This window comes from Netta rufina (genome assembly GCF_964035555.1).
Source record: "Netta rufina genome assembly, chromosome: 11".
Lineage (NCBI taxonomy): Eukaryota > Metazoa > Chordata > Aves > Anseriformes > Anatidae > Netta > Netta rufina.
In genome coordinates, this window is record NC_140134.1 from 15,786,983 (window position 1) to 15,812,840 (window position 25,858).

Here is a 25,858-nt window from a genome sequence, read left to right on the forward strand (position 1 = left end):
GTTTTGCAGTGCTTAATTCATCAGTGAAAAATGCAGGCATTTCTTCCCTCAGACACGAACGTGAAAAACACTGCATTATTGTTGAAAGACAGGCATTTCAAATCCGCCGTGAATGTTAGGAATTACTGAAGGATGAACATGCTTTTGTGGAAGCCTTGTTAGTTTTCTTTGTATTTTTAAAAGCAAAATGTCGACACGAGGATTATCCATTAAGTGTGTTTGAGGAGAGAGGAGGAGCAGAGGGGAACTAAGCATGTTCTCACATTTTCCTTAAGATGATTATATTTTTTTTAATCTTTTCTGTGAACATTTTGCTATGCTCATCCCTCTTACAAACCAAAAACACAACACTGGAAAAGACCAAATCCTACAGAAGATGGATTTTTTTGGTAGGCTCCTTGGGTCCTGCCATAGCAGCTCTGCTCAAGCCCAGCTCTGCTCCCTGTGTAGTCAGGACGGGATGGTTTCTGGTGGGACTGGGGGATGGACCAGGCTGCAAGACCCTGGCTGGGGCTGGAGGCATCTTCTGCAGCTTGGCTGCCTCCGCAGTTGCTTGTGAAGGCAAGTGGCCCTGTTGCCATGTGGAGCCCAACTCCGCTCCCTGGGTTGGGTCTGGTGGCAATTCCTTCTCTTCTGGCTCATTTCCTGCTCATTTAGTGAGAGCAACCTGCTCGCTGATGGGGCAATGAAGTGCCACGGGAGGCAAAGGAGGTGTGGGAGCACAGACATGGGGTGATGGGGGGAAGCACAGGTCCTACTCTTAGTAAAAGCTTGTGCTCCACATATTTTCCTTTCAAAGGGTTGCAAAAGTCAAATTACTATAAGGGCTTTTCCCCTTTAAATGGAAAAGCATCTACTGCATGTGAAATAAATAAGCACATGCCCCAGGTTTAACTGACTTGTACGAAAACCGCTTGTTTGGGCTCCACTTCCTTGGTATTTCTCATTGCTTGCTAAGCAACGAGAATCTCAACATCACAACAGCCACGTATGAAAAGAACAAAGATAAAAGAAAAGAAAAAAAACAAAAACAAATAATCCAAATACCTTCGTAACAGGAACACAAAAACAAACTGGAATCAAATCAGCAGCAAAGACCCTCCCAGCTTTTCTTTTCTAATTGACCTATGTGGCAGCTAGCCTTACGTAGCGGCAGCTGCATCTAAGACCATATGAGAATAATTACTGTTCCTTTACTGAAATCGTCTTGCATTTACAACGAATGTATTTTCCCATATCAGAAACTGCCTCTGAACTCTGATGCAGAAGAATTTAACCCCATCTGTTAAGCGTTAGCAGTAATTGCCAGCTATGCAGTTTATTACCCTCGGAAAACCTTACATAACAGGTCCTACACTTAAAAATAAATCTTTCTAAGTGAGTTTATGAGCTTATGGACTCATGCTGTCATAAACCTGCACGTATACCTGACGTTGAGTCTTTTGTAGCTTTAAAAGATAGGTATTGCCTAATTTATTGAAATATTACCTGGAGACCACAAATGAAGCCAAAAAAAAGGCAGCAGCAGTTAACAGAATAACAATTATAATAAAAAATCTTTCACCCTATGTTATTTATGGGGTCCTGAATGTTTTTCAACATTTATATTAAAATCTGAAGGGTCTATGATATTCCTTTAGTAATCCACACATATCCCAATGTGTAAAGGATGCACAAGTTTCCACTGGAGGACTGCTGCCTCTCACTGCATTATCCTAGTGGGCCAGTAACAACCTTCTAGGAACCTGTTTTCAGTGGCCAGTTTTAACTTAATGGCATCATAAATATAATGGCTCCATTTATCTTAAAAGCCTGCTGCCCACGTTGACAGCAGCACTCAGCTGGGGCAGGCAGACAGGGAGCAGCACTGCTGTGCCTCGCAGCCTCTGCAGGTCTTCAAGGGGTCTGTGGCAGGAGACGGCCCCCTGACCCTGCCATAACCATTGCCTGCATTTGCCCTGTGAGCATTAAAATGCATGAAAAACATTGGCCAAACCTACACATGTTTCAGAGAGGGCAGGGTTTGACCCCAAGTGTTCTGCAGCCCAAACAGTGCCCGTCTGCACTGGGCACGGTTGTGAACATCACACCAGTTCTGTTACTGGCCTGCATCATCTTCATTTTTCCCCACTGAGATGGAGGGCTGAGCACCTTTTATTCCTACAGGCACATGGCCTGCTATAGCTGCCCCTCTTCTGAAAAAACAAAAGGGAAGAGGGAGAATCTTCCCGGGGACATGGTGATGTGTTAGATGGGACTTACTGTCCACAAGAGACTCAGGTAGAACCAGTTCCTTAAAAAAATTATCAACAGTCCAGCAGAGACTACCCACCTTCCCATTACACCAAATGAGGAGCCTCTACACCTCTTTTTAAACCCTGGGACCTGTCCTCTCTCTTAATACACAGCCAAAGCAATAATGGCTGTGTTTATTTTGCAGTCAATGAGATTTAACACTCCAGTAAATCCTTTAACAAAGCCCTTCCTACAGAAAGAGGTGCTGACAGTTCAGATGGAAGACCTGTCCCAAGGTATTTCCATTCGCTCTAATTAGCTTTGAGTTATTCCTTCTGTCCTCTGGAAAGCTACAGTGTACTTTTGGTATTAAATACTTTCATCCTGAAAGTTAATTGAAAATATGTAAGTTAGGAGAATGTTTTCACTCCTGTAAGTGAAAAAAAGAAGAGTATTTAAGAGTGACATCCTCAGGTTTTTCGTTTTATCACACTGAGTCCAAAGCTCCGATAACTCTGTGCGAGCGGGTACAAAGCAAAGCAGATGAGCTCTCCACTCACCTCCTCTGATTGATTTCTGCTTCATTGGTGGCATTCTTCCCCGGCCCCCAGCTGTGGCGACGGAAAGGTGACAGCGGCCGCATGGAGTTTCTCAGGACGGAGGAAGGAGTGGGCACATCAGTGATGCTGTCCAGTTCCTCGTCCTTCTCTCCCAAACCAGCGGGCTCACCCTCTCCTCCCTCTGGGGCTACCACGCTCGTGCAGCTCCCATCCAGGCTGCGCCTGTCCTTGGGCTGCATGAAGCTCACTGCAGGTGGGAAGGGAAGGGACGTGTCGCTGCCAAGGGACGAGTTCCTTTCCAAGGACATGGTGTCATCTGCGGAAGAACTGGAGCTGGTGACATCACAAGCAGACTGCTCCTCCTCAGGCTGCTGCAGAGGGAAACACAAATTAAAATGAAGGTGAAGCTAAGGGAGTACAGTTAACATTTCAAATAAGCATTGTTTTTAATAAATATAAAGAACATCTATATTTCACATGAGCCGAGAGATTTCTTAGTGGAGAGCATGAGGCGAAATCAGCAGTGACAAGAATGAGAGTTTTTGCTCTGGTTTCAAAAGAGGTTGAAACACGTCCCATGAGACCCCAGCTGCCATAACCCTGGTCTCGGCTCCTCTGTGTGCCTTTATCTCCGTGTTATTGCTCCTCATGCTGCACAGAGAATCCTGCCCTTGCCGTTTCTGGCTGAACCTGTTATCAGTCAGGGGCAGAAAGCTGCCAAAGATTTACCAGGTGTTAATGACAGAGAGTGATTAAGGGGGAAACGGGTCATGGGGACTCCTGCTGACCAAGGCCAGCTTCTCCCTGGTGACCCAGGACAGGTTTGCAGTTTTCAGCCACGAGAACTCAAAGGCAACACACTGCTCTGCTGCACCGTGCAGTGCAAAAGGAACAATTATTCAGTAGCAGAAACCAGACAAAAGTAAAGGCTTAAATCCCCGTCCCCTGCTACTTTCCATTAAGCAAAAAGTTAATGCCAGGGTTTGAAGAGGTTTTTTTCAAATCCAACTGTAATTGAAAAATACTGTTCCACAGCATCAGCCCACAGCATTATAGGTCTTGGTTCATACTGCAATTTTTGGTTTAGTTTGTTCCAAAAGCCGTCAGTGGAACCCAAACTGGTTCTCTTTGGCAAAAGGCCACGTGCTGACAATACAGCCTAGAAAGAGCCTATGATTATTCTGTGTTCCCCGTGGCTAGGATAAAAAACACAAGCATGTATCTGACATCACCTTCAGTCCGAAATGGTGTCTGCCCCGAGGGACTGATGTGGGAAGTTTCAATTTATTCTCCTGCAGAGCCCTGCGCTGTATCATTTAAAATAATAATAGGCAGAACGATCTGTCGGATCATATATAATAGGCTATTCACCAAAGCCACAGCAGCTAATTGTCCTCAAATAGCACGCTCGGTGGTTCTCAGCAGAAGCTGAGCATTCAAGGAGCTGCAGTCTGTCAGCTCGCCTTTGGCAGAGGACAGCAGAACACAAATCCTGTTCTCGGAAGGGCGATGGACACCGCAACCCACGCGGGAGAGGATGAGCAGCATCCTCGCCCCCCGCTCCCGTCGAGCCCAGCAGTGTGAAGGGCTCCAGACACTCTGAGCTTTTATGGGTGTATGTTATAAGGCAAAAGCTTCCCGTTAAATCAAATAAAAAGACACCCAAGTGTTGCTAAAGTATTCCAATCAAGCATTACAAAGTGTAATGGGAAACCCCATTTCAGTTTTGGCTACTTTTTTATTCTTCTTCCAGTTTAACAGGTAGACAATGATGTTCCTAAGGTGGTTTCAATAAATGCTGCCACACTATTTCCCCTCTCTCATTCATCAAAAAGGAAAAGAAAAAGACAACATGCACAGCACAATAGCCGCTTTTAACACCCAATATTAAACAGCACAGGAAAAATATACCCAAAGGCATTCCTTTCGTGGCAAGGAATGTCAAATATTAACCACAAATTTATGCAAATTGTAGAAATATTTTACCGTAACTTTAAGGTATTGGATTTGACACGTATTTAAATAGAAAGTAGAGGTTAAAGCCAGGGAGAACTGAAATTCATGCCCTGTAAAGTTTTTGATTATGTTTGGCATTATTCAAGATAATCTGATATTTGTGTGAGTCAGGATGAGAGCTTACTGAATTGCTTAAATCCAGACAAATTAAGTAGTCATTATGTGGATAACACTCCTTCAGAGGAAGCAGTCTGCTTTGCTTTCCTGAGACGCAGGAAAATAGTGTTAGACATCAGGACAGCACAGCTGGAGGAGAGATGACCACACGCCAGCTGTGCAGTGGAAGGATGGGACAGTTCAGGAGCATTAAATTTGGATCCTAATCTAGTGACAATAGCGCAGAACACCAAATCATACAGGGGAGCATTAGCTCCAGAGTTAAAAAAAGGAGTTTTTATTTCCCCGACAAGAAATACTGCTCCAGTTTAAAAGGCAGAACAAAAAATGCTTCTCTAGGGGTGGAGATTTAGGGTTTCTATTGTAAATTTAAGTTCAGAGAGAGATTTGAAAATGTGCAATATATTTAGTCCACTTCAAGTCTTACCCAGAGCATCCGACAGACCAGAGAACACAATAAACAGTTTCCTTGAACTTGTGGCCCATGTGTATTGCTGTAAACATTGTTCTTCCTTCACTTAAATGATCTGTGGGGTTTTTTGTTTGTTTCTTTTTCTTTGTTTTTGTTTTGTTTTAAACAAATGAAAATAGTTAATATGAAGGACCAGGACTCCGGAAAATGCCAAGTGTGGCTGACACATCTAAGAAACATCTATATCATAGCCACCCCTGCAAAAAATTAGTGAGCTGGCCAAGTGCCAGTAAATATACGTTGCTGTTTAATCCTATTTGAGTAAGAAAATACCCTGTTTGCAGAATGGAAACGGCTCTCTAATTTGTTCTTTTCCTACAGGAATAACAAAATGTTAAAAGAAATATTAATTTTCTTCAGGTTAGGCTTGCTGCATTGCACCTCAATGAATTCAACCTGTAATTATGACCACAATACTCGTGTCCTTGCAGACATGCGAATGGGCACTTTCTCTTCTTTCAGAAAACAGTACTTGGTGAGAACTAGTAAAAAATAAATAAATAAATAAACAGGAAAAAGTAAAAAGAGAGATTTTGAGAAAGACAATAAATTCTTCCTGAATAGGGATAAGAGAAATCACTAAGATGGTAGGGGGGGGGAAAGGATAACTTCCTCAACTAAATCCATTAATCTGCAAGAGGTCTTGATAAGAGAAATTGAAATGTGCTTTCAATTATTTTCTTGATGACAACAAGCAAAAAGCTGAGAGATGAACTTACTCTGTCCCCTGATCTTCCATGTGACAAAGACATTAATGGTGTTGTGGTATATAAAGGAGAATAAAAAAAAGACCTTGGCATCCTGAACTTTATTTGGCATACCATTACATTAAGGGAGACAACTTTTTCAGTTGGCTTGATACATAACCTAGCAGAATCATCTTTCATTCAGATCTGCTGTTGGCTCCAGGATGCCCAAAGTTAACCTCTGTAGTGACATCCTATAAATTATTTATCACTGTGTTTATGATTTGGAGTGGAATAGCTTTCCCCCGTTGAAAGCGCCTCTGTCCAAATTTTAATTTCTGAGGATTTGGTTTTTGTTTCTGAGAGACAAACAGTAACTCCAAGAAAATAAATACGGAAGATTTATGGATTTGTGTATTTCCTTGATCAAACCAAAACAAAGGCAGAACCTAAACATTAAGTTGCAACCCTTTTCTTTGACAATGAGCTACAGGTCCCTGACTTCCCAAGGGCCTTGCATCTGAATCATTTCCCAAGGGGCACATTTAGAAACTTCCTAGTAACATTGAATTTCAGTGGCAGGTTAAAAGTTAAGATGAGCAAAGCGTATGGGCTACGCCCCAGGACGTTGCCAGATGATTGTGAGAAATGACCTTATGCAGCATTAATCATCCAAGAAGGGTGTTGCAAAGTCTGCCCAGACGGCTGGGTAAAGACAGAGAAGGAAGAGGAGGATGACGAGGACATGGGAATGAAGCACTGACGCAGAAAAAAAAATAAATAAAAGAAATTATTCTGCTGGAGCCTTAAACCTCACGTTGGAAGTGGTTTCTGGATTTCAGCGACAGCCTCTCAAGTCTGAAAAAACGAGCCAGGTTTTAATGCAAAAGGTATCTGAACCCGGGAGCTGATGTTATGCAGCTCAGCATGCATCATTCGGAGCGAAAAAAGGAGACAGTAAGTAGGAGGCTATGAAAGCCCCCACCTAACATCAGAGACACTCTAAGGCACCTGCAGATTTCACGACTCCACAGACCTCAGTTCTTCACAGCCCTGGAACAGAACCAGGGCTTAAAGTCCATGAACTTCACGTTATTTTTATGGAAGCATCCCAAAGAGCCTGGCTACACAGTAGCTCATTCCTCCTCAATTTCTTTTAATGTATTAAACAGCTAAGAGAGAAGGAGCAGCTTGTAAAACAACAACAAAACTCTAATAGATGAAAGTTCAACTCTTGCTCCATACAAAGGGGAAACAAGAACAGGACCAGCAATACCACTAGCAGTCATGATACTGAAAGGCTTGAGATCCGCTTTTTGTTCATAAACAGATTCTCTCTTCCCAATTAAATATGAAAATTGTAGTACTTATTAGGGTTATAACGAATTGACTACAACTGACAAATGTATCTTATAGTATTTTGCAGAAGAAAGATTAAATCCAGCACTTATTTTAATGGTTATCAAAAATATTTGTAACCTCCATTTCCACCAGATGTGCTCAATAGCCTAGATAAAGGGCTAGGCTGAATTAAGGACCAAGCTCTGTACTTTAAACGAGCGTCCCTGGTCCTTATATAAATAACGGTAACTGTAGAAAAGAAGGGACACAGGGAATTGAGTTAGCCAGCAAAGCAGAGACAGAAAAAAAAAATAAAAAAAAATAAAAAGTGAGTAGGGTTGTGATTAGCTTTGAATGACTTCCTAAACCAAACTTTTAAACCTTTTGAACTTTACCACTTCTAGACAAAGCCTGCAATCCACCAAATGATGAGAACAATGCAAGGGCTGCCAAATTAAGAAAAGGTTTCCCTTTCTGCAAAGAAAATTTCCTCACACTGCCTTTTCTTCATTGGCAATTGAAGATCCACCTCCCCAGTACCTCCTCTTTTGCCCCGTGGCACTCCCACTACGTAGCACTACCTATTCGTTTTAACTTTTAATTTTTGCTTTGCATATTTGGAGAGGTGAACTTTCCACATAAAAGAAAGGGAAAAAGCTAAAACTCTATACGTTATAAAAAGTACTGTGTTCTCACAGCACTATTCTCCCACGCATCCCCATACAACCATTAAATCAGACTCGAATGACAAAGTCTGCTGTTGTAATTCATTCTCCACAAGCGAATTGAAGACAGTCTTCTGCTCTGCCAAACAGCCTTATATTCTCAGAATCCAGGGTCCCCCAGCTCTTTGAGAGTAAGATGGGAAAGGGTGAGGCTGGTGAGCTCTATGCCCTACCACATGCATTAAGGATGACTTTACTGTTCATTCATAGCACATGAGATCACTTAGCCCAGGCTGTGGTGTTTCCCGTCCTGCTGGAAAATACTCAACATCATCTGATTTGATTTATCCACACAGAATTTTTTTTCATTATATATATTTCTCTGCAAGCAAAGCGTGAAACCTACTCTGAAAATTTAGTTTTTCAGAGCAGGAACAGTGACTGCTCAAACAGGTAAGTCTGATCTAGTTAAAGCTATACAGAACCCAAGCAGAAGTTTCCACGGAGCTGAAACCAATGTGGTGGATGCTCTAAGGAAGTTCATGTCCTCCTTCATTCTGCAGCATTTCCTGGGTGCATTAAACTATCCACTACAAGCAAGGTTTCTAAAAAGTAAAACCCAATTGCCCTCCAAATATGTTTGGGCTGCTCTTTTGTAGATGGCAGAAGACCAACAGGCAATGTTGAAGTGAGGTATCCTCTGCTCAGGAGGCTGATCCGTACCTCTGGTTTCGCCCACTCCTCCCTCCTCTTCTCATCCATGAGCAACACAAAGGGCACAGAGATGACTAAGGTTAGTAATGACTTCTGTTGTTGATTTTAAGCAAACTTGAAAACATTTTCCTTCTGCTTGCACGCAAAAAGGCATTAAAGGTATGTTACCCTGGCAACAAAACTATTCCCTGGAATTGGCCTTAAGTATTTAGAATGAGTGTTTCCTTCCTATTAAGGGAGTCACATTGAATTTACAGAAGAACACTGGTTCTTCTGCGAATTACTGTATATGATTCTGAAGGTGTCAGTGCAGAGGTCAAGTCTGCTGGAGAAAAGCTCTTTGTTACATTAGTTAAAGATGGCTTTCATACAGTCTGTGCAGTCATTAATGAAGAAAATCCACTTTTTCAACCGTTTCCCTAACGTCTGATTTACTTTTGGATAGTCACAATTGCTTTCATCTTTTCAACATAAGGGGGCTGCACAGTTTTTGGAATTGAGCTGCAAGTAAATACATCCCTCATGTTGTTGCAGCTGAAGAGGGGAGCAGATCCTTCCCATCCATTCCGTTCCAGGATAATCACTTCCAGGTTTCTAAGTCACCAGCGAAACCAAGACAATTAAGAGCTTACAGTATGGCTTTACAGAATCAGGTCTCAGAACGTTTTGAACCATATCCCAATCAGACTTTCCTACCTTTCCAAAGACAAGGTCTTCCATCCCATCACCAGGCAAGGGGAAGAGGTCAGACTCGCTCCCGGATTCTCTTTTAAGGACACCCTGTGATGAGGCACAGACGCTGCTCAGCCCATCCTCCAAGAAGTTCTCACATTCTAGGGAAGCAAAGCAGAAAGAGTTACAGTCGGATGTGTTCTGCAGCATCAAAATATCCAGCCTGCATACACTCAGTAAATTCAAAGATTTAAAACAGAAAGCAGCTTTATAAACTGAGTTTGCTTCCTAAAAATCAGATGGTAAATTTATAAAGAATTTATAAATTTTTAAAAGCTTGGTATGCTTCATCAAAGTACGACACGCAAACAGCAATTCTACATTACACAGCCATCTGTGCTTTTAGTTTCAGGTGCCGATAAATACGCTATATATCAGGTACCCCCACACTGAGCATAACAGGATTATTTCCTTCCTATTGATTGCAGCAATTGCAAAATTAGATTCATATTCAGTAAATGTATAAATATAAGTCAACAATATTAACTTTCTTCCTCAATTAAAAACAATTAATTCCCTCTAACTTTTAAATGCCAAGGTACTTTTAAAATGCACATCAATCCAGTTACTTGGTTACCTCTACACTTCTCACTGAAAAAGCAATTGTACGACTTCTATGACAAGTTTTACTTTAAGGCCTAAAAATCAAGCACTATTTAAAATTTCACAAGCTTTCATGGCTCCCAACATTTAAATCTAAGCATATTGAATCCCTTCCTTCTGTATAAAATGCTTCCAGCTGTTTGTAGCAGGGTGATTAGCAGCACAGAAATAACCACAGCCATCAAGAAAGGCCGTTCTTTCCAAAAGCTTTAACAGACATGTGTCTGCATCAATAACGTCTGTATATCATTTCATTTTTTTTAGCCTTCAGGGAAAGGTATTAATGACAATTTTGGCAATAACCGTGCATTCTTTTCACCCAGCTAAAATTACTTGCTGATTATTGGTGTATTTTAAAAAGAAAGGTGTTATTTTTCAACCTGCTGTAACTAAACAAGATAACTCCAAAACATGTTTAGCTCCCTGGAGAGGAACAAGGGCAATAAAATTTTGGTTGGCTCTTAAATTACGGTCGATAAACTCCATCCTTGGCTATGGCAGGCTTACACATCAACACAGGGTTGGGTAGGGTAGCTCAAAGCCACGTTTTTTCCTTCCCTACCCTTACCTGGCCTGAATCCAGAACTGTGCCTGACAGCAGCTATAAAACACCCCAGCCGATGGGAGCGAGTACATGGTCGGAGGAATAACGTTAAGCTAGCCCTGGTCTCTTGCAGAAGCTCCAGCTCACTTTAACTGTGATTAAAATTCATCCCTAGATAAACAGCGGATTTCAGCTTAGGGGAAACAGGCTCAGTGTTTGTAAGCTCAGTGTTTGCCTGTGGGACTGGACATGGCTTCTCCATGGGACAGCACCGCATGAGCCTCCTGGTCCCCGTGGGACCACCCGATGCTGCTGGGAGGTGACTTTTTGGACCCAGGGTAGTCAGAGGGATGGAGGCAGCGTGGAGGTGCTGCCTCCAAGGGCACAGGGACGGTGAAGTCGGCTGGAAACCCCATCACCCCAGCGAGGAGTTTCCACGTCGGGGAGAACTGGAAAAGCACTTGTTGGAGGAGGCGTGAATGTTCCCCCGTCCTTTTCCCCGCTCAGTAAACCTGGAAAATCTGAACTGCTTTTCCATAATTGAGGGGAGAGAAGAAGAAGGGGAAAAAAAAAAAAAAAAAAAGAAAAAAAAGGGAAAAGCAAAGAAGAGACAGAGCGGCTGTAAGGGAGCGGGCCAGGATGCGGCTGGCCGGCCAGCTGGCAGCCGGCAGAGCTTGTCCAAGCCCAGACTGAAAAACAAAGGGGCTCGAGCCACGTTCCAGTGGAAAATGAGCAGGGATGGTCCAGCTGCGCCAACGAACCGAGACCTCACCCAGCAGATAAATAACAAGTGGCAGCGAGAGGCTCTGCGGGAGCCACAGAGGGACAGCACGGGGTGGAAGAGGGCAGAGGACAGGAGACAGCAGGGAGAGGACGAGGAGGAGCAGAGAGAGAGGGGGAACCCTCCACACCTCACTTCATCTGTGCTGAGACACTGATCTCCAAGCCTTGACTCTTCCCTCACCTTTCAGAGGATATTTTTGGTTGTTTGGGGGGGGATCTGTTTCTTTATTTTTATTTTCTCAGCTTGTTGGGTTTGTTCTGTTTGTTTTGAACCACGTACACATTGCACAATGCTGAGCTCCATCCCTCAGTCGCTCCCACCCGTGACCTGCCAAGCCCCAGTGACAGCACTGTCATAACACTGGCACCCAAGGAACGGCTCCATCACACGTGCACCACCTGCTTGCTGCACACACATCACTTACAGAGCAACCATGCTCATCTGCTTCTCTCTGTGGAGATTCACACCAAAATAAAATGATGGTAACACACCTCTGCACGTGATACAGAAGAAAAAAAGTTGCATGGTAAATAGCCCTAGGAAGAAACTTTCCAAACAATTCTTTTCCAAAGCCTCATGTCCTCCAAGATGGGGCGAGTCCCCTAATTGCATGCTGATAGATAGCTACGTAGCTACCACACTCTTCAAGGCTTTTAGCTTCAAAAGTAGGAGCAGAAAATGTGAAGCTACAGTTCCTGAAGTTCCTGAAGTTGCAAGATTTGAAGACTCTATCCTTACAAGCAATTTCTGCAGGTGAAAAAGACCTAATTCCTTATCAAGTTATGTCCTTTTACATTAGCCACATTAGGAGAGCTGTTGGTTTTATCACATGCTGTCAGGTTTTTCCTTCCCCTCTCTACTTTCACAGCATGAGAGCTCACTCAGGGCACAGCACTACAGTGGGACACGTGAGCATAACTCCATTATTTCTAGAATGCCAGGACTTGCAGAGCTGAGATTTCCCTGCTGCTGCAGGCAAGAGAGCACATTTCCTCAGCATGTTAAAAACCCGCCTCACTGTGTTACAGACACGTATTACTGTAATTATTAATTAATATTTATGTATCGCTATCTGATTATATAATAAATATTACATTTCTGCAGTATAATATTGTATTAGATAATTAATAAGTATATAACTAATATTGATCCATGTGAATGGATGATTACAGTTTCCACAAGTCAAATGAGCTCATGTAATTTTGCAGCCAAATGGAGCGTGATAAGTTTAAAGCTTTAAAATACCGTATCTAGATGCAAGGGATGCAGGGAAGCAATTAGTAAAGAAGCAGCATGATGATATCACAGGTTCTGTTGTAAAACACTTGTGAAACAGCTATTCACTGATAGTGGCTACTAGAACCTATACTTCACAGGAAGTTTTTGCTTCTCTTTTTTTTGTTAAGAAAACAGAAGTGTTTATTTCACTTTGAAGAGAGCTAGAACTTCTACCTAGAATAAACCCCTCAGATTAGTCACCTACAACATCACTTCTTAGCCTATATTCTGAAAAGATTGGATTTGAATCACTTCAACAGTGATTATATCCTTATTTTTCTATCTCCTCAGATAAACTGAAGGTGATTCAGGTGAAATCCCTGCTTCTAATGACAACAAAGCAAGAAGTGCCTACTCCATGAAAAGTCCAAGCAAAGTCTCCATACAGAGCCCAGATGAATTACTGTATTTGTTTTGAACATGCATAATTCAATGAAAGGAAATGCTTTTTTTTTTTCTTATCTTGGACACGAACCCCTCTTTGAAACTTGCCAGACAAGATTTTCTGTCCCTGTGGAAGAGACAGAGAGCACCCGCCAGCAAGCAGGGCTGGTGGGTAGGGTGTGGGAACGATGGCTCTGAACAGCCTTTCTGTTTCCTGAAGCCTGGAAATCATGGGAACTTTTAGGAAAGAAAAAAAAAAAGAAAAAAGAAAAAAAAAAGAAACAAAACAAAACAAAAATTGAGCCACTGATTTGGATCTAGAGAAGGATTAAGAGAATTCATATTTGACTCTTTTTTTCCCCTTTTATTGTATTACCATTTTGTCTAGAAAACAAAATAGTTTTCTCTATCACACCTTTCTTTCAAGCTTATTGAAAGATTGAAACACTGAAATCCTTCAAGTGCACAATTACTTCAGAGGGTGACACACCACCCAGCTCACTACAAGTCAAGTGCTGCAGCCATGTGCTAACAATGACTCACGACAGATTCATTACACATTTTCTTTAGTTTACGTATTTTTCCCCGCTGAGGCTAGGATGACAAAAAAAAAAAAAAAAGGCAGAAAAGGCGAGGAAAGCAAGCAAGGAGAGCCACAGGGCTGCTCTCCTGCCTGTGTGCTGGCCAAGTACACACAGCTTACCTGGAGACTCCCGTGTCCGCTTGCGCTCCAGCAGCGAAGAGTCGGGACATGGCTCCAGCGAGCACCAGCTTTCACGGTTTATCTGAAAAAAACAGAAACAGCAGATCAAAGAAAGGCCACTTTTGCTATCCTCTGTTAGCCTCTTCTGCGACTTAATTCTGCATTGACCAGCAGGTATATGGTTATGGCGTAATTTTGTCCCAGTAATAAAAACTTCAAAAGTAACTTTTTTTTTTTTCTCATCACTAAACAAACCATTACAATATGCCAAAAGCTGTATTTCTCCGTGGAAAGTATGACTTAAAGTGGCTCCTGCTCAAGGCAGGAGTTCAGAGGGAGGATGAGCCAGCGTTTAAGCTACTAGCGGAGGACTTGAGAAACCTGGCTTCAATTCTCACTTCCATTCGCAGTGGGACTGCAGGCAAGATACTCCTCTGCCTTCTGCCTCAGTTCACTATCTAGGGGACAGCAATTTCTTGCCACCCATATTGCTGCAAAGTTAATTACCTTAAAGATAGCAAGGAGGTCTGATAGTGTAGAAATGAGGGCTATGGAAGTGTCCATGTCATGGTGAGAACCCGACGTGCTTTGGGTATTTGACTTCACTGCAATGACGACGGTGTCAGAAAACCCCGTTTTAACACTAAGCCCGGTCACATGGTTTATTTCAACATCAGCCTTATCATCGCACCCTGTCCCTCACCCTCTCTGTGACTTCCAGTCTTTCAGCAGGGATGACTGATCTGCTCTCGGCCTTCTTCCCCCTTCTGCCTGTGCCTTACTCATCCTCACTTGGGTTTTGTCCAATGTGTCGACTCCGAAGTTTGTTGGATTATCCACAACCCTTCACTTCCTACCGCTTTTATCTGCAACTGGTAGAGTCAGCAGACCCCATTGCCCTCTCTCCTTGCCATTCTGCCCTTCCTGAACACAAATCTCACCCGGACCACCTCACCCAACCCCAAGGTTGTTTCCCCTCCTGCCTGGCTGCTCTTCCCTTGCCTCCACACACACGATCCCACACGTTCTAGCTAAAAGAAAGCCACTGAAATGGATGACCTTGTCTTACTTTACATGACAAATGTTTCTCCTCCCCTTTCTCTGCCTTTCCTTTCCCCCATCTCTGTCAGACAGAGAATTTTTACTACATATTTTTTGCCTCTAGCCCGTTTCCAAATTTCCTCAGAGATCCTGCTCGGTTCTCACAGGCCCTCGCCAGATTCTTATCCCTTTGATCTTCTCCTTTCTCAAAAATCTGTGACTCCCCTAATCTTGACAGGACTCGCTGCTCTAAGGACCCCCATCCTTCCCCTTCAGCACGTCTCCACAGTGCGCCGCTTGCTGTGGTGGCCTGGCTGCAGACCCTGGCCTGTGTCAGGGGGGCTCCTGTCAGCCCCGGCGCCCTCCCGCTCACCACACCACAAAGTCAGCACTCCCCTGAGACCCGTCAGCTAAAAAGTCAGCTGCACATTTTTCTTCCGTAGGTTTTGTCCTCCTCCATACTTGTGTGATGACAGAACGGGGTTGGAAGGGCCTTTGACAGGTCAGCTAGTCCCCTTGTGCTGCTCCAAGTCAGGCTTGGCTAAACCTGAGAGGTCTGAACGTGATGTGCCCCAAAAATCCTCCAGCAGCGAGGGTGCTGTGACCTCCCTGGCCAGCAGCTCCTGCTGGGGGAGGCAGGGAAGGAACAGAGCAGGTCTCAAAGGGAAAAAATGAGTCTCTCAGGAAAGCAAAAGACCTCATGCGGTACCGGAGTGAGGTCTCGAGGTGACCTCTGTGCACTGCCCTGGATGTCTCTCCCCACTTCCAGCCATTTTACAGACTGGTTTTCTTGGATGTGCACACACTGGTGGACACTTGCCACTAGCTGCTGCTTGCCTCTGCTCACTGAATCCTCATCTATATTCATCTAAGATCTCGTATGACACTCCTGCATATTCAAGATCCCATCCTTCCCTGCACCCCTACTTAAACATACACATTTACACACGTGTATGCCACCTTCTCTCTTTTCTGCTGCCCCACACTGTATGCACACAAATACAGGCTTCAGTACAGCACCTCCATTAGCAGACAGTTACGTGTACATTAAATAAGGGGTGGAGAGGAAAAGAGGGGAGGTAGAGAAGTACTCTGAAGTTTGAGAAAGGTTTTTGTAAGCAGATACTCAAAAGAACAGTTCCTTATTTTCCAAAGTGACACGAAGGTGTTTAGCTTTAACTGCTGCATGGAGAGTGGGTCACGCTTCTCCTTCTTTCAGTGCAAGAACCAGCCTGCTAGCAAGGCTGAGCAGCGCCTAACCTCAGCAACAGAACTTCACTACAGAGTTTATACATGCTTTTTACTCTTGGAAGAGCTGTAAAGTCAATAAATATCACATTATCACCATAAAGTCAATGAGAATCAGATTGATATTCTTTTCTCTTGAGCCAAAGCAGAATCTAGTTTGGAGCACATTATCTTACATTTAATTAAAGGCAAATCTAGAGGTTGAGTCTGAACACACATAGGAGGATAAATGCAAATTCACTCAAGTCCACGCAAATGAAGGAATGACCCATCTCCTAAATAAAATCAAATTCTGCCTCCTTCGGACTGGCTTGCACCTAACTCTATCCTGAACACATTGAGCCTGATCTTCCTTATTCTTAAACCAATGTAGCTCCATGAAATCTATGGAAACTACTCCTGGATTATCCGGATATCCACTATTGGAAAATGATAACTAAGCACCCTGTTCAATAATCAGCAGAAAACAAGCAACGAATGAGAAGATTCAAGACTGTTTACAGCCCAGCAGTTGGTGACAGAATAAATTAAATTAGGCTGAATTAACAGTATATTTTTCCTTTAATAGAACCAGTTGACTCATTCACTGAAAATGCATTATAGACACTGGCATTTTTTCAAAAAAGATTTGAATATTTTTCCCATTACCCAGCCAGCTCTATCCTCTGCCCTGTGACTTTGCCAAGTATTGAAAAAGTCTGCCTTTTTCTACAAAAAACAGTAAAAAGAAAGTAACACTGAAGTTTAAGGTGCTGTTTCAGGCGTACCTGATTATGTACAAAATAAAGTATTAAGAACTAAATATTTATCTCAGTAGCCCTAATTCAGGAATAATAATAATCGCCACCAAAACACAAACAAAGGAAACCACTACTATACACAAGCATTCCCTATGCCAAAAGGAGACCAGACAGGATTTGAGGGAGGTTTAGTGCAAGATCTCAGGAAACTGGGTGGTCTAGAGATACTGAAAACACAAACCCCACCATCCACTGCTGAATACTGCTTGTATTCACTCGTGACTAGTGACTGGAGGTACAGGCATCACGGGTTGTAGAGAAAATTCCATAAAAGCGTCAGAACACCAGGGCTGGGGGATACACCAGTGTGAAGTAAGAAGCAATGAGGTTGTTTTGGGATTTCACAGATGCACAGACAACATACATAACAAAACTATCCCTTCCGTTTTCCCTTAGCCTATGTTCCACTACGAGAAGCCTGACAACGGGACTGCAGGCTGACGGCCGCAGAAGACAATAAAAAAAAAATCATTTTCCTCCTTGCCCACACTGATTATAGCCCATCGCCTCTGGGCATCCCACATCGCTGCGGCGGGAGCAGAGAGGATGCGGCGGTGTTCAGATGGCAGAAGGGAACACGAAACAGTCCCTGGGAACAGAGCTTCAATATGCAGCTTTTGAAAAAATGCCAGGAGAAAACTGGCTATTTTTCCATGCCGAAGCCTGAATGTGTTTATCTGCAGTGCAGACACTGAATGAATCATGGAAGCACATCCCCAGGCACCAAAAAGTGAATCCCAAAAGATTTTCTGTTTGCCTGTGAAATGCTCGCAGACTAAATGTCCAAAGAGGGCTTCAGGACACCAGCTGGAGCTGCAGGCAGCAGACGGCTTGGTTGTTCGTTCTGGGCACGCATGCCTGTATTTCCTGAATCGCAGAGCCACTCTTCCTGCAGACATCTAATTTGAAACTTGCAGTGCCTGAGTACAGAAGCCTCTTTGCATAAGAAAAGGACAGCGCTAGACAATCTGCGAGACAAACGGGGCCGCGATGTTCTCCATCATGTGGGAGCAATTAGTGACCACCAGCCCATATTCCCTCAGCTGGAGCAGAGACCTTCCTCTGTAGCATCTCCCCCAGGCTCTTCCTTCCCTTCCCCCTGCACACCCATCTGTCCCGGGGAGTTATCCTACCCCTTCCAGTCCTCCGCAGCGCCTGCCCACACAAACCAGGATCCGTTCCTCCTTCTCAGAAGACATTTCCAAGTTGCCTCTTTCTAATTTTGCTCAACTGGCTTTGGGGGCCAGCTGCTGTCTCCTACCAGAGATTGCCCCCATATAAGAGCATCCCTTCTGAGGAAGGTGCTGATTTCCCAAACAGCTACCTGCCAGCAGCACCAGCAGCTGCCAGGCCCTTCTATAACTCAAAAAATGTAGGACGGGAGATAACCACGGAAAAGTCCTCCCGCTGGTTTTATTTGAACTCTTCTGATAGCACTTCGCTTCCATTGCACAATAACAGGAACACATTGACCTCTCAGGAAATCTTCCCCTGCTTTAAAAGTTTGCACTTGACAGCCTCGCTGGTAGCAATATAAATCAACGTGAAGCATCTCAGAGCAGAAGAAACCACATGACTTTAACTTTCATTTCCTAGCAAATCTCCAGAGATTCATCTTACTTCCATATTGTTTTAACTTTGCCCTAATTGTACAAGTTTCCATTTCTTTTTTTTTTTTTCCCCCAGCTCCCATACTAAGGTCTATCTCGTAGCTAAAACCAGACACCACTGCACAAAGGAAAATATTCAGTATAGCAATTTTAGCTTGCTTGGTGTATCATTAAGTACTTATGCACCATACTGAGCTGTAACTGACACTAGGAAAGATTTGAAATACCCCCAGAAGGACAAAAATAGCAGAAAACAAGCTTCTTTAACTGCAATTATAACCAATTTGTTTCATAATCTGAAATTTTACTATTATTAAAAAAAAAAAAAACTAATGTGAATCTTAACTCTTCTTTAGGAACTACCTGCTCCTAAAAAATTCCCATAGGATACTGTTTTCATTGAAGAAATTTGTAGACATTACTGGAATTCGACATTTATTCTGACAAACTTTTAACTTTACAATTCCATTAATGATGGAATCATCTGGTTGTTGCCTTTAACACCTGAACTAGAAATTAAAGTTAATTTCATCTCCTTCACAAAAAACACCTTTCAAGAACCTCCAAACTTCTTTGAAAAGGAGCGTGAGGGCTGGGGCACCTAGGCAAGGATTTCCACCATCCTCCTTTAGCAGCCACCGATGGAAACAAACTCCATCTATACAAAACACAAAAGCAATGCTTTGAAAGCCACCTTAACAGATAATATTGAGACACATCACTTTACTTACAAATTCCAGATTTTTTGGAAGGTTTTCTTTCTTTTCTTTTATTTATTTATTTATTTGTAAACTCCCCCTGTATTTTCTTGCCTTAAGCTTTCGGGGAAGGTTTTATAATGTGGATGAGGAAAGCAGAGACCATTCTCCAGTATGTCAAAAGGGACAACGTGACAACACTTGCAATCCTGCTGTGATTTCTATAGAGATTTACCATCCAACACTGTGAATACGCTGCATTAAACCTTCTACCCCTTCAGAAAACCAGCACTGGTGACCCCCCATCAGGACAACAATTTGTCAAGGAGCTCCAAAGTGACCTTGCTCACTGCAACAAGTGTGCAGTGCTGTAGAGAACTGTGCTAAAGGAAGAGTCTCCTCCAACCACAGGACATTTTAAATGGCTGAATAAATTAGCACATTGTGGTGTAAGAGTAATGCTGAATTCCTAGAGTGCACTTTTCTCCCTGGCACCGTCCCAAACGGGGAAGTGAGCGTCTGCCCCAGGAAGGTTTTCCAGCCTTTGGCGCTGGGGGATCTTCCCACAGCAGCAGAATGAGTCCTGTTAATAACAAGCTTTAATTAAGCTTTGAAAATAACAGCAATGGCTTTGCATAAAGCAAAACAAAACAAAACCCACAAACACAACTCTTGACTAAAATGGGAGCAAAATTCACATGAACGTGTATCTGCCCAGGATGAAAACACATCCATTTCATCCCAGTTATCTTCCCTATTCTGATTGCACACAAGGTACAGATAAACCCAAGGTTCTCCACATCATCGTAAATATACGTCTCTCCTGCTGGCTCTTCAGTAACGAAACCACTGTGGATAGATTCTATTTTCAAGATTAAAGTTCAGATTTATTTTAGGGCTGCAAAGTTTGATGAGATGCTGCATAGCCACCATCCAAGGACAGCACTTCCCTCAGCTCCAGACCTCAAATAAGGAAAGAACGTATCAAATAATCAAAAACATAAACTGTTGAGGAAAAAAATAAAAATGCTTTGCAGATATGACAACAAACAATGGAAGAAACCGTAGCCTCAGGTAATTTGGGGATGTTCTCTACATACTATGAGCTCGGGATGCTGCTAACTGTACTTTGCCTTACGTGTTCATGCAGGTCTTTAGTTGCCAGAGAAGCCCTGTAAGAAGGGAGCAGAAAAATGGATGGAAAATGTCACCTACCTTAATTTCAAAATATCTTGATTATTTTTTAGAACACTGGGTTGATTTTAATTTCACCAATAATGTTATGTGCCCTAACTGCAAGCTGAATGAGATCTGCTAGTCTGAAGAGCAGCTAAATCAAACCTTGTTTTCCCCAGTTAGGAAAAAAACTTTACACCTTCTACCTCCCAATTACAGTTTAAATATTCATCTACAAAGCTGAAATGTTGATACAGTCAATTAACAACTAAAAAAAATATTTCCAGTTGTAGTTGCTCGGCCTCCCTTTTTCAAAACAAGCCCACTTCTTATCTTCTAACCGAGAAGAACAAACTGATCATCGAAATTTGAACATGTCTCTAACTGTGCATGTATTTGCAAGGTGCCAGCTCCTGAGGTATCTGTGTTCTGTCCCTTGACAGTTATATTTGCAGTAGCAGGCACAACATTAAAAAATGAGACAGGACTGCCAACTCACACACGGGCACATTGCGACTTCCCATTTTGGGTCTTGGTACAGTGTAGTGCAGCCTGCTTTACCCTGCACAGTGCTGCTTAGAGCTCAATGAATCATTCAGACAGACAGATATCCCACTTGACCCACACCTTCTCCTTCCTCTGCTACGAGCTCAGTGGGGAAGATGATGTGAAATTTCTACGCCATGTCTGCATCAAACAGGGTTCCCTGTACAGGGGCAAAAGCCACTGTGGTTGGTAACCAAGCACATCACATTTACCCTGATGCAGCAGCAAAAAGAGCTACAGCACAGATGAAGTCCTACCTCCAACAATGAGCTAAGGATGCAGCTTTACCCACTGACTTTTGCTTTTGTATGCGGGGAGGAGGAGGAAACCATGTTAAAGTAAAAAATAACTGTGTGCATCAGCCCCCAGAATTGCTGAGGTTTTTTACGTAACTTCACAAACCACTTCTTCAGGCACAATCTAAACATGGAAAATTTTAGCCCCAGCACAGCAATACCTCAGAAGACATGTGCATCACAAAGTAGTCAGTAGGAACCAAAAGTCTTCTGCAACTTTATCTGAGAACAGTTGCAATCAATGCAAATAAAATACCATCTATAAACACACGGCAGCCGAAATGACAGATGATCTTCTTTGTTCACAACTTGTTCCAGTTGCTTTCTCCACCAGCTGTTTTTCTTTCCTATATCATGATTACTGAGTTCCCCATCTTAAAATGAAGCAAAGAATGTATTCACCTATGACCCAAAGAAAAGACACCTTGTACAAGTCAGTCACTGGACAAACTGAAAGCTGCTGGGTGCTTAGCAGGTTTCTTGTTGCAACTTCATTCAGACCAAATATTATTCCTGGATCCTATTTGGTTCTGTTGTATGGATGTTTATTTGCTGTTCAATATTTAACGCCTAAGAAACCCTCTTACATACTAAAATATAGTGACCTGCAAAAGGTACAGTTTTATTTCAATATTTTAATTAAAAACATAACCAACCAGCCAACAAACAAACAAAAAAAAATCCCAACAAAAAAAATCCAGCTTGCTTGTTAAGGGTCTGATCCAGCTCCCATTAACGTCAAGAGATGATCTGCCACTGACGCAGTCTAGTGCTGGCTTCGATCCCTGGATCATCAAAATTTAATTTAATCTACTGGCTATGTTATAGAAACCAGCTAAAGCATCAGGACTGACTGAATATCAAGACTAAGCTGCTTATAACATAGCTGTCACTAGCACCCTCCTATTTTAAACATTTGCACTCTTTACAGCCCATGTTGGGAGCAGCACTGCGTGCACACATGCACACATATATGGACACTGAGTCACTTGCAGGAACAGACAGCATAACCCACAGTTTTGAAACTCAATTAGGAAAATACTAGTGGGAACTAACGAGAGCCATACTTTGTTATAAAATCTAAGCTTTGCTGAACAAAAACTAATTTAGGGAACTGATGACATCAGAAATACTGAAGTCAGATAATTACAGCGAGTTACATTTCAACCCAGGCATCCAGATATTCTTTATGAATTAAAAAAAAAAAAAAAAAAGGTTTTGCTTTTTACATTAGCAACCAAGGTTGTCAGAGGTACCAGTTCTTTTCCCAAGTACCATTAAACAGACATTTCACACAAGCAGTGTGTGTACAGTTTGTCTGTGTTTTTTTAATGACTCATGGGGTCACCTGGAGATTGAAACCCATGGGATTCAGTCTGCAACTAATATCATTTAGATAAAAGTCCAAAAAATACTCAACAAGATCAAGTTGATACAGAAAACAGGTTATGGTTATTTTTGCTTGGTGTCACACAAAAAAGGACACAATTAATGAAAGAAAAAAAAATAAAAAAATAAGCAAAAACCAAAAGCAAAACCTAAACCTAAATGAACACTTTCATTCCTAAACACTGCAAGTTAACCTAACAAGTGTTTGGTTAATTTGAGTGCACATGAAGTAGAACCAGAATCATCTGAAAATAAAAATATTTGCCATCTTCGAGGTTTTTGTCTCAACCTTGACACAAAGCCATGAAGCGAAAACCATAAAAAAGGAAGTCCCACAATCATGCAGAAACCCACCGCCTCTGCTAAGAAAAGAAAACAGAGAGAGAAAGAGAGGGGGAAAGGAAATGCTCATCCAGGAGTTAAGATATCTCAGGCTGTCTGTGTTTTGCAGTGCCTCTGGCTGCTTTCCGATTTCCATCCACTTTGCCAGGAAACTGCTGAAGCTCCACAAAGCTGTTAGGGAGACAGGACATTCCCAGACTGCCACTGTGCCATTTGGTGGAGCACATGCTAATTTTAGATTAGAGGAACGCTGGGGCAATTAGCCAAGGTCTTGGTCTGACCAATCTTCAGTCAAATTTCCCACCCAAACAGTAAGATCAACAGCTACACCCTTCAAATATAAACAAAAGCCAGAGGCAAAGGAGGATCTGCCACGCTTTTTTTTTGGCAGAATACATTGGGGGGGTGACATGACAGGACATTTCAACCCCAAAAGCGACCACTGGAAATGAAAAGCCTTGACTGAAAGGCACAGAAAAACACCTATGATGCATGAAGTTTACAAATCGTGATGCGAGTGCTTAGGGGCAGCAGACAGGGGGACAGGGAAGATGGCCAGAGAGTGCTCTCCAGAAGCGTGCTTGCATGCCGCAGTGGATCGTTTGCTTACGAGATAATATTGAGGCACTTCATGCCAAGTGTCACCACAAACCCGTCCGCATCCCGAAGGGTGTGAGCCCTTCCACCTGATCCCCCTCCCCACAGCGCCCAGCTCGGGGCTCCGCGGGCCGCGCTCGAGGAGGGAACAAGTTACCAGACATAAACAAGCACCATACCTTTAGCAACACCACATCTACAGTCCTGTCCACCTTGGAAATGTCGCACAGGCTGTACCGCCTCTTGTGGCGTTCGTACATTTTGTCCACACGGCCGCGAGCAGAGGCGAAGCAGAGCCCACCATGAACTCCAGAGTGACCGCGGTGCTGCGCGCTCCCGACCGCTCGCACGCGTGCTCGGAGGAGTCCCCGCGTCTCCTCGCCCTCCGAAGCACGCCTGCCTGTCCGAGCCTCTTAACAGGAAAACGAAAATCCCAGAGCTGCGACCGGCTGATAAAGTCTTCTTGGAACAGATTTGCTTATGCAGGCGACGCAGGAACTTATAGCAAACAAAAGGTACTTCGAGAGAGCTTTCTACGTATATGATTGCTATTATTTTTTTGTAGCTGCTAAGAATGGTATCAGCCTTCCTGTTATATTAATAATGAAAAGTTTTCCAGGCAACTTGGATATCCAAAAAGCACCAGAATGAAAATCCTGACAGAGAAAAAGAACAAAAGCCAGACGGGTGCAACAGGGACACTCCGAGAGGGGAAAAAAGAAGGTAGGCTCAGCCACGACGTGTCTGATTCAGAAGAAAAAAAAAAAAAAAAAAGAAGAAGAAGAAAAAAAAGGCGATCACCGTATCCAAAGTAAATACTGTCACCAACGTGATCTCTCTTTCAGTGCACAAGGACGTGAAAGAAAGAATAAAAAAGGTACTTTCCTCTTTTTGAGCCAGTCTACCGTTCACCAGACAGGAGGGCTCGGTTTTGCGTTAAGTTTAAATTTCTAATGACAGCACAGGGCAAAAGGAAAGAAAATAATGAAATAAAGCCACTCCCCTCCTGGTTTGAGCTGGACGTCACTACTTGCCTTTTTAGTACTGCACCAGTGTTCTCCCAGCTTTGAAAATTTCTTTGCAGTTTTGGGAACATGATTCATCTCTTCAGAGAGAGAGGAAAAAAAAAAAAAAAAGGAGGGAGGTGGGGAAGAAAAAGCAGCAGTTTTCCTTCAGCAGCTTCTTCCACCGCCAGCTTCAGGCTCTCGGTGTGTTTGCTTGGTCCAAAGAGACTGAGAAGCAAAGGTACGTGTTTTCGGGGAGGTGAGGAGAGGGAGAATGACTGCTCTTCCCTCTCCCCTGGGGCCAGGTGAATGACAGGCAGACAACTTCAGGCTCAGCACTTCCCCAAAACAGGAATGGAAACTTATGATTCAATCAGTGCACACACACACACCAAAAAAAAAAAGGAAATCAGACATTTACATTTTTGTTTCTAAATGTTTGCAGCACTAAGACAAGCACTAGATTTCAGTACCTCGCTCTCAGAAAAAAATACAATTTTCTCTCATTTATTCTAATCTGAAAGGCCGAACTTTTTTTTTTTTCTTTAAAACAAAAAACCCCACAGTTTTCTCAGTCTTTCTAATGCCGAGCAAGGCAGCGAGTCTCTCCCCATCTCTCAATAGCTCATTCACATCATCTGGGCCCTGCGTGCACGCTGCCACATGGTTTCCTGTTTTCAAACTGCCCCCTCGCAGCCCCCTCCGCTTTCCACCCCACCCTGACCTCTCCAGGGAGAAAATCTTTCCATACTTCCCTGGCTTTAGACATTCTCTCATTCACCGATTCAGAAGAGAATGGGGGCAGTTAAAAAAAAATAAAAAAAAAAAAAAAAAAGAGGAAAGAGAAAAAGAGAAAATAAAAGGGGAAGAGGGGGGTGCTCTGTGGTTGGATTTGAGTGCAGGAGTTTGCACTGAGCAAATGCTGCTTGTTTGGGGCAGAAAGCTGGAAATGCAGGAATTGTTAAACCTGTGCCACAAAGCAGGTGACAAAGACATCGGAAACGGCGTTATCAAGCCACCATTTAATTGCAGATCTCAAAAAGCCACCCTAATCAACGCCTGGGGAGCACCTTTTGCACTCATGAAGCTTCCTTAGGGGCTGCTGAGTGTTTTCATCCAGCCCCTCAGGGAACGGCCCCAGGCCGCACAAGGCACTCTGCAACCACCGCCTCAAACTCTGGCAGAGGTGCCACAGGCCCGCATCCTCCCGACAGATAAAAATGAGGTTTTGGCATGGCAATGCAAGGAAATTTTTCCCAAGGAGGCCTAAACCTAGA

The 25,858-nt window shown here is 43.1% G+C and overlaps 1 protein-coding gene across 1 annotated transcript in view; it reads right to left on the minus strand.

Annotated features, from left to right (window-relative positions):
- AKAP13 (A-kinase anchoring protein 13) overlaps positions 1-25,858 on the minus strand; it is a gene marked incomplete at its 5' end in the record, with an annotated part of 151,774 nt that overhangs the window by 46,768 nt on the left and 79,148 nt on the right. The window contains 4 exons of the mRNA XM_084293544.1: positions 2,103-2,195; positions 2,796-3,166; positions 9,503-9,639; positions 13,835-13,916. Coding sequence (XP_084149670.1) covers positions 2,103-2,195; positions 2,796-3,166; positions 9,503-9,639; positions 13,835-13,916 — 683 coding nt within the window. The remainder of the gene's footprint in view (positions 1-2,102; positions 2,196-2,795; positions 3,167-9,502; positions 9,640-13,834; positions 13,917-25,858) is intronic.